Source organism: Hyperolius riggenbachi, chromosome 8 (genome assembly GCF_040937935.1).
Source record: "Hyperolius riggenbachi isolate aHypRig1 chromosome 8, aHypRig1.pri, whole genome shotgun sequence".
Lineage (NCBI taxonomy): Eukaryota > Metazoa > Chordata > Amphibia > Anura > Hyperoliidae > Hyperolius > Hyperolius riggenbachi.
The window spans coordinates 81,634,953-81,651,211 of record NC_090653.1 but is presented as its reverse complement, the minus strand read 5'-3'; the positions used below and the strand labels follow the sequence as shown (position 1 = coordinate 81,651,211).

General features: G+C 44.9%; 1 protein-coding gene and 1 long non-coding RNA gene across 3 annotated transcripts in view; one reads left to right on the top strand and one right to left on the bottom strand.

The window, feature by feature from the left end:
• LOC137528980 (protein kinase C delta type-like) overlaps window positions 1–3,752 on the top strand; it is a 56,980-nt gene extending 53,228 nt beyond the window's left edge. Inside the window, exons 4-6 of one of the 2 annotated variants that reach the window (XM_068250817.1) lie at window positions 369–594; window positions 2,435–2,563; window positions 3,406–3,752. In XM_068250817.1, coding sequence (XP_068106918.1) covers window positions 418–594; window positions 2,435–2,563; window positions 3,406–3,528 — 429 coding nt within the window. In that variant the 5' untranslated portion in view covers window positions 369–417 and the 3' untranslated portion in view covers window positions 3,529–3,752. Of the gene's footprint in view, window positions 1–327; window positions 595–2,434; window positions 2,564–3,405 lie in introns of both variants that reach the window. The other variant, XM_068250816.1, reaches the window with a different exon arrangement.
• Window positions 2,468–15,073, bottom strand: LOC137528981 (uncharacterized). Its single transcript, XR_011023539.1, has 3 exons — window positions 14,971–15,073; window positions 3,675–3,759; window positions 2,468–3,546 (listed from the first exon to the last, which is right to left on the bottom strand). It is a non-coding gene; the product is annotated as an uncharacterized lncRNA (long non-coding RNA).
• Window positions 15,074–16,259: the final 1,186 nt, after the last annotated feature.

Sequence of the window (16,259 nt, the reverse complement as noted above, 5' to 3'; positions counted from 1 at the left end):
TAGGACACCTATGTTTACCTGGGTACTTCTGCGCAGTATAGGTGATTAAGCATAAGAATGCATTCTTCTGTGAACTGGAGCCCTGGCTTTTGATTTGGCTGTAGGGATGACAGTTGTGCCTGGATGAGTGAATCTGTGAATGCAATTGTTTGAACATTTGCATGTGAGTGTGCGAAGGGTTAATAGATTTTTGCTGTTTTCTAGCCACACCCCCTTCAGCACCTCCCTTTCCCTAATAATTTATTTAATGTCCTAACTAGAGGCGATGTGCCTGGATATATGTATGTTTCTATTTATAGACACTGACTTATTACTTCTCTTTTATAGATTCCTCTGTAACTCTCCCAACAACTCTATCCTTCTTCAAGCTTCTAGGGTCTGGCGGGCTGCAAACAAAATAGATTCCTCTGTGCTGAAATGGTCTGTGGGATCCAATTCCTCCAGAGATTTGGAATAATCCACAGAGACATAAAACCGGACAATGTCCTGATGGATGGCGTAGGCCACGTGCGCGTGTACGACTTTGGCCTGGCTGAGTTTGGGGGGCAGACCCTCACTTCTCAGTCCGGCACTCCCGGATACGCAGCTCCAGAGGTAAGAAATGTTCCTTACACTATGCGATATTAGTCGCTATCTCACATTATAACACCTGTGTGATTATGCTCTGATCGAAGCCATTACTCCCTGACCCATATTACAGACCAGATCCTGGATTCTGACTCTTTCCTTAGATTTACTGCATCTCATTCCCAGGACACAAATCAAGGATTGGGTGCATCAACCAGAGACTTAAGCACGCAGGTGTTTTTATTTTCTGACAGAGAACCTTTAATTAACAGATAACCGCATAACCATCCCTGTTAAGCCGCATCTACACGCGTAGATGTGGCAGCGATGTTCCTTATCAATCGAGCCGCTGATGTGGCTCGATTGATAAGATCCGACAGAACGGATCTCCCCACTGCCGATTCCCTGCTCGTTCCCCGCGAGGGGACAATGCCAGGGAATCGAGCGGAAGATAAGTGGCGCTGTGCCACTTATCTTCCGCTCGATTCCCTGCCATTGTCCCCTCGCGGGGAACGAGCAGGGAATAGAGCGGGGACGAGCGGATATCGAATCCGGCGGGAGCGGGTACGCGGCGGGTACGCGGAAGAGGCGATCCGGCGGCTAATCGAGCCGCCGGATCGCCGCCTCATCTACGCGTGTAGATGAGGCTTAACAGAGTTTAAAAAAAAAAAGAAATGTCTATCATTTTCAGTCCAGTAAATAATCATATTTCAGTTATAGGAGGAGTAGGCCAGTTCTTTCGTTGACCCTTTATGGTGGCCACTAATGATCCAATCTTTTTCATCCAATCTTACCAAATCTATGTAGTATAAGGGTAAATTAAGTGAATATACTGAATGGATACTTCAGGCAGTTACCTTATATTACATAGAAATGGTAAGATTGGATGAAAAAGATTGGATCATTAGTGGCCACCCTTAGACAGACATTTCTTTATCATTTTCCAGTAAAAGATAAAAGCCACTATAAAACCCTTTATGCACTTGGGGATCTGTTGGGCAATAGAGCACTGTTGACCCTGTACAGATGCATCATCAGGCTCCAGGCTAGCGGCACATCTATTGCTAGGAGGGGGAGAATGAGCGGGGTGTGATGGAGCAGATTCCTGCGAGCGGAGCAGAGGGGAGAACAATGCAGACATGCTTTGATTGGGTGTTGGGGAATTGCTAAAGATCTCGACTGCCAGATCTTTAGCAGATGTCATCAACACACACTGGTCTGACTCATGATTCTCATCCATGGTGGTTTATCATCCACCATATGTGGACCAATGTGTGTTTGGCAGTACTAAGATTTCTAGATCAATAAATGCAAGCAGGCAAAGACCCGTTACTCTCTGTAAGATGTCCTTATTTTTTAAACATAAGCGAAGGAGCCAATGGTTTCACCCACTGCCAGGTCTCTACTTCTATAAATTGAGGAAATTTTCCCACAAGTATGTTAGTTATTAGAACCGGTTTGGAGGTTATTTTGTGGTCTTTATTCTCTTATTAGAAGCTGTGGCATTTAGGCTACATAGCATATACAAACCATTTCTTGCTTACAGGCTACACTGAGATCATCTTTCAGGGCCTTTTGCTTATGTCCCGTGATAATAATCTCCCACAAGGCACTTAAGTCCTGAAACCTGCAGAGTCCCACCTATAGTGATTGTGAGTCCCCCAGTGATATTAGTGCCACAGGTTTAGAATATGTGATATAAACAATCCTTTGGAACAATACAGTATGTAGGTTAATAGACACAGAATATAGGTTGTGCAGCATACTGTATCTATGGAGCAATGTACTGTAACTATACATGTCTGCTACTCTGTAATATGAATGTCATCTTCTGTAATAATGACTTTTCTATTGCCATCTTTTACAGCTTCTCATGAAAGACCCTGCACACCGTCTTGGAGTAAACAACGATCCCACACTCAATCCCTTCTTTGCCTCAGTGAACTGGTCAGACACTGAGGCGAGTGAAGCCATTCCATTCTTTGAGTTGTACCACGTAAGTATATGAACACCACCATTATCTATTTGAAAGTTATGACTTCAAAGATTCAAAAGTTATTTAGTTTACACCATACACCCTCCCTGTAGTAGCCAATACCGGAATTATACTTTATCCACCACTGGGACAATTTTATTATGCCCACCCCTTTTCATATACAGCAACCCTTCTCCCATCCCATATGCAGCCCCCTCTTCCACAAGTGACATCCATGTGCAGCAGTCCCTCTCTTCCATGTGTAACATCCATGTACAGCAACTCTTCTCCCATCCCATATGCAGCCCCCTCTTCCACAAGTGACATCCATGTACAGCAGTCCCTCTCTTCCATGTGTAACATCCATGTACAGCAGCCCCTCTCTTCCATGTGTAACATCCATGTACAGCAACCCTTCTCCCATCCCATATGCAGCCCCCTCTTCCACAAGTAACATCCACGTACAGCACCTCTCTTCCATGTGTAACATCCGTGTACAGCAGCCCCTCTCTTTCTTGTGTAACATCCATGTACAGCAGCCCTTCTCCCATCCCATGTGAAGCCCCCTCTTCCATGTGTAACATCCATGTACAACAGCCCCTCTCTTCCACGTACAGCTTCCTTGGGCTGTAAATCCCCTCTTCCATGTGTTCCTCTGCATTGGCAGTCTCACTATTCCATTTGCAGCCTCCGTTTCCATATACAGCAACCCCTCTTCTGCATTCAGGCTCTTCATAGTCAGCACAGCAGAATGTGGTGCACCATACATAGGAGCTATGTAGCCATCTTATTTCACTGGCCCACACACGTTATTTCATGGATCTTACTATAGGATGTCTGAAAGCATCATCTTCTCTTTGCAGTTGCCAGAAGTGGACAAAGAGGCATCTCTCTCCATCAGTGAGCTCCATGCAGAAGATCTAAGCAGAGATCCCCATCACCAACTGGAGGAGTTCACATTCCTGCATAACATGTGGAGGGCATAATTATGACCTCTCCACCACCTATAAAAAAATAAACAAAAAAAACCCCTAGATATTAGCCTAAAAGCACCATCTCTATCTAGTGCAAATCCCACCAGCTCAATCCACCACTGACCACCAGCAACATCAGCCACCATCAAAGCTCTTACCATCAACCAGCCGCCATCATGCACCATCAAGAGACCGTAGCACCACTGCCAGCACCAGCCACCCCCGCAGCCAATACCATCAGCTCTAAAAAAAAAGTAAAAAAAAATTATGAACATTTAATGTAATTTAAGAATAAGATGGTAGAAAATACTGAGCAGTTACCAGTTAGTGTTGATTGATGTTAAATTGCTTTGTAAGTTGTTAACTCAATCAGGGTTGTCAAATTTGCTCTGTAAAAGTTGCCATGCAATTACTGATTTTTCCTGTCAATATCCAGCAGATTCAATTACTCTGATTCTGCTAGAAGTGGATGTCTCAAACAATGCCCTATCAATTGAGGTTTGGCCAAAATCGATCTAATTGGTCGATCACACTGGTAGATATTGCTTGATTGATGATAGATCAGGAAGGATGACGTGCAGAGTGTTGGCAGCGGAGCTTACGCTCACCTGTCCACCTTTGTGTCATGTCTTCTCTCCATCACCGCCAGGGTTCTCCTTTCTGTGTCTTCTCTTCCAGGCGACTGTGCCCCATGACAAACACTAGAGGCCGAACACTAGAGGCCCGGTTTCTACGTGGTCATGCAAGGTATGTGGCACCATTCCTCTAGTATTTGCCTCAGGACATAGCCGCTGGAGAGATGGCACAGGGAGGAGTGCCCTGGCAGCGATGGAGAGAAGAAATATGTGTTCGTAAAAGGAGTGAAGTTGTTGATGACCCCGTGCTATAATGAAAATGATGAGGAATAGAAGTGCCTGCCGGGCTGTTGGTGTGTAACTGTCCCCCCAGATGTATTGGACTTTGGACGTATAAGTGTCACTTGTGACCCTCGTTGGAGTTAAATTCCCACGTCTGCTTTACATGTATGCAAGCAGGAGATCGGTGTTTATTGGCATATCTGTCCGCTTACCCGATTGGCTCCTTCATTGGTGAGTCACGGCGTGAGTATGGAAGGAGGTGTGCCTCCAGACTGTTTTTAGTCGCACTTGGCGTATGCCGAAGCCACACCCTGATGAAGCGTCACACTTGACGCGAAACGTCGGTGGGCGGAGCCACGCAGCTTGTGTCACGGACCGCGCTTCCGCGCTGGCAGCGTTCTGAGCGTCCTGCCTCTTCCCCCTATCTCCGGTAGTGCCAACAGCTAATTGGACTGGTCCCGGAGTGAGGTGACCTGACCGCTGGTGAGAGCGAAATGCCAGGAAGGTCCTACGTGTATCGGGGATATTCCGCAGCGGCTGACAAAGTCACCACACACGTGTAGGAGAGCTGAGAGGACGCCAGTAACCATTGTGGTGAGACCTATCCTGTTTTGTGTTCCCCCTAAACAGTAATGCATGAACTGTTGTACCTTTGAGGATCATATTGCCCAGTCCCAGGATCACAAGCATTATAAGAGGGAACATTGGAGCTCTATGTGTCATCAGCGGCTGCTTGGAGTAAGCCAAATGATTGGACTCTAAGGAAATAGGGGGGCCCCCATCACTATACTAATTATCTGGCACCAGTATGGAAGCGCGGAGTGCTTGGAGTGTGTATGCAGGATAACTCTATGCATCACTATCAGGTTTTAATTATTCTTGCTGCATAGATGGCGAAATTGGTTTTGCATATGCAATTTTTGAGTCTTGAGTCACAATTGCTCTTTTCCATATTGTATATGTTTGGAGATTTCTCTTGTTCTTTATGGATAATAAATTTTGATACTTTGCATATTAAGGAGGCTGGTAACCCATATGTGTTTGGATTTGCTTTGGGAATATTGTATTATTGGGGTTGGCCCCGCCCATTATCTTTTATGTGGGTAAGATGGTTAAGTATCCTTGAACAATCAGCCTTGTTTCTATATTGTTAAAAGCGATGGAGAGAAGACACAGGAGGAGGTACACTAGTAGACAGGAGCGAATAAGCTCCACTGCCAACACTGCACATAAATGGGGGAGCTGAGGGACCAACAGATCCACAGATTTTCAATAGATTTTAAGCTAAAATCTATTGAAAATCTCTGTACAGTGTGTAAAAGAATTTAATCGGAGAGGGATTTATCTGATGGTTAAATCTGGTGACCATCTATTAGTGTGTGGCGGGTACTATCCTCCTTTTGACTAAGTAGTTGAGCACTGCGGAACTAGTTAGGGTTGGGGTAATCCTAGGCTGCCACTGACCCCATCCTGATCCTGAATCAGTCACTCTTCTGCACCTTTTACCACCTGGGTGACATACCATTACTTTGTACATAGCCGAATGCCCTCAGCCTATCTACCTCATGGCCACCTCAGTCCTGATTGAATTATTGTTTGCATTTTGGTTTTACAGATATCAATTGCATTTTTGGCTCCAATATTTTTGTGTTGTTTGCATATACATTTTATATGAATTGGTCCCCATTGCACTTTATTGTCTAGAGCCTAGGTTCTCAACGTGTGGTACGCGTACCCCAGGGGGTACTTCTGATGGTTCCAGGGGGTACTCGGGCTTTATATACTTAATCAAGAATAACAAATTTAGAGTTGTAGAAAATGATAAATCTTATTTAAACAACACCAAATTAGTGTTTTAGCTATTTAAAAGCAATAGTAAAGGCTTGTAAATAGTTTAGAACCAATTATCATGTACTAGCTTTAAATATATATTTGTCAAGGGGTACTTGTGATAATGTTTACTATGCTAGGGGGTACATGGTGAGTATAGGGTTTTAAAAGGGGTACATACCAATAAAATGTTGAGAAACACTGGTCTAGAGCACTAGCATTAGCACCTTTGGAAATCGGGTTCCATTGTGGGGGCGCTTTCTACAGGGATAATTCAGCTGAGAAGTGATTTCCAGGCTCATTTCTTTGTTGATACATGTCTTGCAGTAGTGATAGCTTTTTTTTTTTTTTGTATGGAAAGATATAGTATACCTGGTTGTGTATACCTTGGTATGTGTATAATAAAGTATTGTTATATCTTGGCTACTCCATATGTTTCTGTGGGACAAGCTTTCTCTACACTTTATAGTGTATGGCCACCTTAAAGGAAACCCATTGGCCGATTGTAAAGATCGGCGACACGCTGGCGGGTCAGCTCTTCTGCGGATGCGTACCCACGCGTCCACGTCATCTGTGGCGTACTGCGGTAGAGCCATTCCGCGCAGGCGCAGCCAAGCCTACCCGCCGGTGGGTCACCGATCTTTACGGGCGGACAGCAGGACACAGAGGAGGACCGCAGCTGCGGTGAAGGACTGAAACTGCTACTAGGGGCTAAAAGAATCTCCAGGTGAGCAAAAATAGATTAACACCATTGCCTCTGAAGTCCTTCAAGTTAAGTGGGCTTTACATGAATTGCATAAACTTTATGTAATGTGTTTAAGTTATATTCTACTGTACCTGCATCAACTACTTCCCCTGTTACACAAGCAGTAAGTGTTACATATGTAACCTGAGTTATGTACAGTATATTATATCAAGGCTTGTATAATTTGCCAAAAGCTTGTTAAACATGCGCTGTCTGCATGTGTTGAGTTTACTGGGGCTCAGTGAATACACCCCCATCATTTAGAAAAACATCTGCATTCGTCAAGTTCCACCTCACTGATGAGCTCCAGTTTTTCTATTTTGGAGGAAGGGAAAACAAGCGACTGGGGGAGATGCACACAATTCTATCTTACTGGTGAAAAAATACCCTTTCTGACCCCGCATTCCTGTCGCATGTATTCCCTGGATGAAAACCTCCTGTATACAAGACCTATGTAGCTGTCATTTGTAAAACAAAAGGAGAGAGCCGAGAGCCCAATATAGTGTAGTATGTTAGTACACCAGTAGGTACAGGAATTGTTAGATAGTGATATACTCACAAGTCAGAGTTACCTCCAAGGTAACCACTGTGAGGGCAGCTGGTAAGAATATACCTGACCCCATTTGGGTTAGGCCCTGTTCACACTTGCGTTTTGCCATGCAAACGGACTGGATCCTGATCGGATCAGGACCTGATCCGGATCGGAACCGTACGGTTCCGATCCGGATCCAGTCCGTTTGTATCAGGCTGCCATCCGGATCCGTGGGCAAAAAATAGTGAAATTTAAATGAAAAAATGTTGGGGTCAGCAGAAGGTGCACCTGTAGAATCAGGTTCCTCCGCTGTAGGCCTCACCTCCACCTCCGACATTCTGCCAAACAGCTCCAGCACGTCTGTCACTGCTGCTCCACTCCAGACATGCTTGGCCCATGTGTCCCCATCCGAAATGGCCGCTTGGATACGCATAGGAAGTGGGGTAGAACGTCAGGTGTTTGTAGGCAGTGTGTTCTGTGCCTTCCGTTTCCCATTGGTTTCTGTGTTCTGGATGGTGCTGTCAGGCTCAGGTCCGGCTCCGGTCCGGGTGCGTGGGCCGGAGATCCAGACCCAAAAAATAGCGCATGTTGGAAAAGTGTCCGGATCCGGTCCGGCTCCGTACTGTACGGAACGTACGTATGTGAACGTCCGCATAGCCTTTGCATTGCTATGCGGAACGTACATTCCGTTTGTACAGTATACGGTCCGGATCAGATCAGGCGGATCCGGACAGAGAACGCTAATGTGAACCGGGCCTTAAAGGACAACTGAAGCGAGAGGTATATAGAGGCTGCCATATTTATTTCCTGTTAAACAATACTAGTTGCCTGTCGGCCCTGATTATCTATTTGGCTGCAGGTAGTATCTGAATCACACCAGAAACAAGCATGCAGCTAATCTTGTTAGATCTGTCAATCATGTCAGAAACACCCGATCTGCTGCATGCTTGTTCTGGGTCTATGGCTAAAAGTATTAGAGGCAGAGGATCAGTTCAGGGTCTGTGGCTAAAAGTATCAGAGGCAGAGGATCAGCAGGACAGCCAGGCAACTGGTATTGCTTAAAAAGAAATAAATATGGCAGCCTCCATATCCCCATCCCTTCAGGTGTCCTTTAAAAAGTCACTCTTAAGTAAACAATAGGGTAACACCCCTCCACCAAAGGTGGACAATCAATCAAAAACGAGGTGAAAATAAACTAAAACAAACAATTGAATCTATCCTCCTCCTAAAAAATGACTTAGGATATTCCACAGTTTTATTTTATATTTAAATCTACTTTTAAGTTTTAATTTTACAGTTTTATTGTTTTTGCTCAATGACACATTCATTGAAGTATGCCAGAGCTAAAATCTATGAACTACCGGTATTGATCCTTTTTATCTCTTTCCTTCACTTGGAAGCCATTTTCTGCTAGGAAAGTGTTTTATAGTTGTAATTTCTTATCAGTGAGGGTCATAACGACTCAGACAGGAACTGCCACTTACATATCTGATGTTTAACTCTTTCAGGCAAAGGGAAAAAAAAAAAAAAAGGAACACAGCATAGTTATTTAGGTGCTAGGCACTGTACATACACATCTATCTCATCATGTCACCTCGGGTGTCCTTTAACCTTCTTGGTGGTAAGCCCGAGCTGAGCTTAGGCCCCGCTGGGCCGATTTGCATAATTTTTTTTTTTGCTACATGCAGCTGGCAATCCGATCGCCGCCGCTATCCGTCGCCCCGCAGGCGCCCCCCCCCCGATCCTGTGTGCTGCCTGGCCAATCAGTGCCAGGCAGCGCTGAGGGGTGGATCGGAGTCCCCTTTGACGTCACGATGTCGGTGACGTCATCCCGCCCGTCGCCATGGCGACGGGGGAAGCCCTCCCGGCGATCGGAGGGGCTGGGGGTATGCCGCTGAGCAGCGGCTATCATGTAGCGAGACCTTGTCTCGCTACATGATATAAATTTTTTTTTTTTTTTAAACGGCTGTGCTGCCCCCTGGCGGATCTTAATAAACCGCCAGGAGGGTTAACAGTGGTGAGCAAGTGTAAAATACTTAAAAAGACTGGTTAAGAGGAAGTAGTGATAGACTTACCTCTTCAATGATGACCCAAATGGTAAATTTTTAGTAAAATTTTTAGACTTTTATTAGTGACTTTAAAAACAAACAAACTCAAATACTACTTTTATTAGTCACTCAAATGCTACGTGTTTTTATGAGCTATAGCCGGCTTCCACAGGCAAAAACTGAGTATCTACGAGGCATATTACAACACACATCAAGTAACCTGACAGGTCTAAAAGTTATCTAACGTATAGAAAAAAGAACATTCTGTACATAGAATAATGTATGTAGATATAAGTAAAAGGAATAGTCATAATAAACACCAGGGCCCATATGCAGTTTACTTTTTCTCCTGAATTTTCTCCTAGGTGATATTTTCACAACTAGTCTGTAACGAACGGTGTAGCAACACAGATGTCTGATTATGTGTGATCTGCACAATCACCAATAATACAGACGCTATACCTGATTATGTGGTGATCTGCAGAATCACCAATAATGCAAATATAGCTAACAGGATATGCAATAGTGTATCGTGCTTGGTGCAACTGAAATAGAATAGTAACTAGGCCTCACCAGAGGAGCTGGTGGGCACTAGCATACACAGTATCCGATAGATAGAACCTCACCAGAGGAGCTGGTGGGTACTATTAGAACACAGTAACAGACTAGTTTAGCAAAACCTTACCAGAGGAGCTGGTGGGTATTATTATAGAAGAACACCTCACCAGTGGCAAGGGCCCACTGGTGAGTAGAGAGGTCAGACAGGCTAAGTTCGGCAACTGAGAGGCAGATACAGTACAGAATCAGTAGGCAAGAGAGTAGTAAGTATTCAGGCAGAAGTTCAGCAACTAGATCAGATGGGCAGAGGTACAGAATAAGCAAGAGCGGAGTCAGAGATTAGCCAGAGTCATACACAGAATATCAATTATACAGTAATACAATAATCCTAGTCTTGTGTGAAATCCCTGGTTTCCTCCCAGATCAAAGCACACTGGATAATAGTCTAAGGTCTGAGCGCTAACACGTATGTATTCGCAACCGCAGACAGGTTGCGAGTGAACAGAGAAGGCTTAAGAAGCAGAGGAGACCTCATATCCGCGCCCACCACAATCAGCCAATCCAGAGCGGCGTGAGTCCCCTCTGACGTCAGCCGACCAGCGGGTCAGCTGACGCGCCTCCTCCCAGCATAAAGGTCCTGTCTACGAGCGCGGCCGTGCGATAGTGCATCCCTCTGTGTAAATGACAATTCCGTCCTCGGCGTGCTAGACGCCGGCGGAACGGAAAAGCCTTCCGAGCAGGAAACCGAGGCGGCTGCGTTCCCGCAGCCGCCAGCCCGGCAGACGTTACATAGTCATAAAATGCCTTTTCAAACCCCAATCAAGAAAATACTCACAATTTTGATAGTACTTTTTCACCTACTTTTGCCTATGTTTTCAATTGCAAAATACTGAAATTTGGCCTGATCCAATTCACTTTTTCTCTTACGTTTTCTCCTAGGAGATAATTTTTCATCTTGTGTTTAAAACAACTTTTGCACTCTGCAATTGAAAAAGTACCAAAAAATAGGTAACAAAGTACTGCCAAAATAATTTTCTTGCTTGCTAGTGACTTAAAGAGTATTTTAATTTTTAATGTGAAAAATATCACCTAGGTGCATATAGGATTAACTAGTAAACCTCCTATTATATATCCTACATCTATAGGCCACAACATGATAGACTATAACTATAATTCCACATAGACTATATATTACTATAAACACACAACCGCAAGAAACATACTGTAGAAATCTGGTAGTAAACCAACTACAAATGTTAGAAGTGTTCCTCCCAATTTTCACCATCAGGGGGAGCTCCTGCATTACCTTACAGCAGCTGGGGAAAAAAAAAAAGTTTTTTTTGTTGCACTTTTTTTTTTACTTTCACAGGTTTATATAAAATTATTGATTGGGAATTATTTACCAGCTGCCTGGTAAGCATAGGGCAGGTCATTAGTCACAATCTTTCCCGAGCATCCAGTGTCAAACCTTATGTACGGCCTGGGGGAAAAAACACAATTTGTAATATGAAACGTTAATCAAAAATGTAAGCACATTTACAGAAGCCCTCATTGGATTATTATAGCGCTGACATATTACGCAGTGCAGTTGAAGTGACTATACACTGTAAAGTTTGCAGAAAGACAGGAATACCTGGGAGATAAGAGGTTACCCTTTGATCAGGCAATTTTCACCACAGCAGTTATGATTCCCTAACAGAGCAGGATCATCCACCAGGCCACCTAGGCAAGTGCTTGCGGCCTAGTGGGTGTCAAGGGGCCCAACTGCCACCTTCTTTGACCTCTCTCCATGTCAGCTTACCAAAAGGACCACAACAGGGCCCCAAATTTACTACCTTGCCTATTGCCCCATTACATCTTAATCCATCTCTGCTCCCTAGTGATTGACAGCCTATTCGCTGGCTACAGGATGGCAGGTCTCAATTTGGACATCTCAATTTGACCTCCCCTAAACAATATGCACTGTCACTGACCTGGCCAACTATCAGGAAATGATAGAGGAGGTGATTTAATTCTATAGCGCCGACATATTCTGCAGCGCTGTACAGAGTGCATTCTCTTGTCACATAACTGGCCCTCAGAGGAGCTCACAATCTAATGCCTACCATAGTCATAGGTCTATGTGTGTATTGTGTAGTGCATGTATTATAGTCTAGGGCCAATTTAGGGGAAGCCAATTAACTTAACTGTATGTTTTTGGGGATGTGGAAGGAAACCGGAGTGCAAAGAAGAAACCCACTCAGACACGCTCCTTGCAGATGTTGATCTGGCTGGGATTCAAACCAGGGATCCAGCGCTGCAAGGCGAGAGCGCTAACCACTACGCCACTGTGCTGCCGATGCTGAAAAGATGCAGAATGTCAGGCTTCCAGGAAGAGTTTACCGTTAATCCACTACACCTGATAAGCTTTGTACACACTAGTCATACTCATGTCTAGAACTCATGGAGAAGCATGTGATTTGTTTGATCAGCTGATAGATTTGCAAAGCTCTGATTTGCTGCAATCAAATCCTACGTTAGCATTTGATCATGACTAGCAAATCAGAGACTTGCATATCTATCATCTGACCAAACCGCTCACATGCTTCTCCTACACATGACCATCACTAGCACTGCACACTCTAGTAGAGATGGGAAGTTCGGATCTTTTCAATGATCCGGATGATTCGAAACGGATCATTGAAAAGATCCGGATCTTTGATCCGAATCTCGGATCATTTTACTACCGAAGCATTCGGGGGTGAAATGACTAGCAGGACAGGTCTTTCCCTGCTGTGGACAGGAGAAGGGGAGGGGGGTGGACACACAGAGAAGGGGAGAAGATGGACAGAGGGCAGGGAGTGGACAGAGAAGGGAGGAGGGACGAGCAGAGAGCAGAAATGTTTGTTTGCACACAATACCCACATGCTGCAGTCATATGCTTTACATGTATTTCACCTATATGCTCATCTGTGTACTCTGAATGCAAACGTCGCCTGAAAGAAAGCATTCCCCAAAGCATTCCCAGAAGATAAGTGCAGCTGTTTAGAGCAGTGCAGGAGGATCATATTGCGCTGCAATCACAGTGCCTGCAAAGTTACTGAGCTGTGCTGAGCTGAGCCAAAAGCTTCCAATGTGTTCACTGTGCACAACTACGGAACAGACAGCCTATAATGATCAGCACATTATAGCCAGTTTGTGTGCTCTACACATATCTGGCAGTGGCACCCATGTCCCCTCTCTCTCATCTACCTGTCTGCCTGCAAGGCTGCCTCCCATCCAACAGAGCGATCCATCTCAGCTCTGCTTCCAGGACCCCGCTGCCCGCTGAGAGGGGGCGTGTCACTCATGGCCCCGCCCCTTTTGAGATCCGAATCACTCATTTTGATGATTTGGATGATTCGACTCACAAAATAGATTCGGATCAAAGATCCGAATCGTTCATGATCCGGACAACACTACACTCTAGATTTTTTATCAATTTTAGAGTGTGGACGAGTGTCCCCTGATGTTGTAGGCCTCTAGCTATCCAGCCAGGAATAATCACTCTCACCTGACATGTACTGCTCCTCTCAGATTCACACAGCAGGACTTTGCTCATTCTTTGCCTCCCCTTTCTCTGTCCAACAGAATATGCTGCTTATCTGCGAGCTTATCAGTGTCCGCAAAAAAAAATCAGTCACTTCAGCTGACCTCCCAACTGTTTGAGATTTGATAGCGGGACACCTTTAGACGCCACTGACAGACCCTCAACCATGCTCCCAACACACACCATGAATAATGTATGAGTAAAAGATATAAAATAAGCTATACATCAATGTAGATGTTCAGATTATATTTTAGAGTCACAGCATAGACAGACAGACAGACAGACAGACAGACAGACAGACAGACAGACAGACAGACAGACAGACAGACAGACAGACAGACAGACAGACAGACAGACACACACAGACACACACACACACACACACACACACACACACACACACACACACACAAAATACCTCCCAACTTATTGAGGTGAGAAAGAGGGACACTTAAGCCACACCCCTGGTCACGCATACCATAAAGATTTCATAAAAAAAGAAATGTTTTATAATTCAAACCACACTGGTCTTTTCTATCCTGGTTCATTTTCCTTCATATTAACATTTTAAAATTAGTAATATATCAATTGAAAGGATGGGAATAAAGTTTAGAGTCAAACACATTTTTAGTAGAGAAAGATAGATATAGGCATCTGTAAAATCAGTCCTGAAAGATGGAGGGGAATCAGTTCCAAAATAAGCATTGTCCGTCCCTTTTTTAACGCTTTCAGCATAATTTGAGAAATTACATCAGCCCTATTGAAGCAATAGGGCCCTTTCACATAGTCAACCGACAGGAAGTGAATTCACTGCCTGTCATCTGTCTTCCTTCACCCTTGTCCATGGTTGCAACACTACAGTATCATCCAGGCTGCACAAAAATGTGGACAGAGGAGCACACTATAAGTACTAGTTACCTGCATTAACTAGTGAGACCTATGCTTCCTGTGCAAGCTGGTGTGTACAATTTGCATACAAATCCCTGCATACTGAGCACAAAGTATACTGAGGATTAGATTTTCAATCATTTTCCCAAATGAATATGGATTGAAAATAAATCAAAAGGATGTACACATGGAAAGATCTGATCATTCTCACAAATGACAGTAGGATCTGAAGTAAAAATGGCATGTGTTGTGTGTACTAGGCCTCACAGTAACACAGACTCACAAATACAGAGCCAGTAAATATATTATATGCTGCAAACACAGGATGTGCGCAACAGCCTGGTCACACAGTCATAGAGTCACTCGCCTGTCAGCCTGGTGTGGAAGAAATACACAGAGAAGAGCTGGTGAAACCTAAAGACCCTTACCCAATACAGGGTGATTTTTCTGTTTCACTACATCACGTAACATGTTAGTTAAACCAGGTTTAGTGATGTGGCCAGGCCATGTTTCCACACTCCCTAGAGCTCTCCTCAGAGCAGCACGCCCCGCCCACCAGTCTGGGAGTTTCTACTCAGCAAGCAAGTGCAGTAACCGTCACACAACTTTATTCCAATCAGACAAACGTACAAACAGCCTACAGAGTACAGTGCCAAGCAGATAACTATCAGCAGGCCGACGGGTGGGTAGTGATCGTTAGGCAAAAGGTGACAGGTAGTGGGTACAACCAGTGACAGATACTGTGGGTGACAGGTAGTGTGTGCATAGTATGAGTGATTGCACAGCTATAGTGATTGCTGGTTCCACCTACATCTATCTGCTTGCTCTCCTCTCCCTACTCGCTTCCAGGCTGCCCTCCTCAGCTCCTGACCTGGCCTTCCTCCACGCTCCTTGGCTCACTACTACAGTGACAGGACATCTTCTACAGCCATCCTCACTACTGCCACCTAGTGTCCTTACAGTGTACAGTCTTCCAGCCTCTGATTAGCTGCTTGAAAGCTCTGTCTGGCCTAGTGCACACCAGAGCGGTTCAGCAGCGGTTTCAGATCCGATTGCGGATGTGGAAACGCTAGTAGTGTTGTCCGGATCATGAACGATTCGGATCTTTGATCCGAATCTATTTTATGAGTCGATCATCCGAATCATCAAAATGAACGATTCGGATCGCAAAAGGGGCGGGGCCAGGAGCGACACGCCCCCTCTCAGCGGGCAGCGGGGTCCTGGAAGCAGAGCAGAGATGGATTGCTCTGTTGGATGAGAGCCAGCCTTGCAGGGAGACAGGTAGATGAGAGAGAGGGGACATGGGTGCCACTGCCAGATATGTGTAGAGCACACATACTGGCTATAACGTGCTGCCCATTATAGGCTGGCTGTTCCGTAGTTGTGCACAGTGATCACATTGGAAGCTTTTGGCTCAGCACAGCTCAGTAACTTTGCAGACACTGTGATTGAAAGGCAATATAATCCTCCTGCACTCGGCACTAAACAGCTGCACTTATCTTCTGGGAATGCTTTCTTTCACTGTGCGACCTTTTCTTTCAAAGTGTACAGATGAACATATAGGTGAAATATATGTAAAGCATATGACTTCAGCATGTGGGTATTACGTGCAAACATTTCTGCTCTCTGCTCGTCCCTCCTCCCTTCCCTGTCCACTCCCTGCCCTCTGTCCATCTTCTCCCCTTCTCTGTGTGTCCACTCTCTCCCCTTCTCCTGT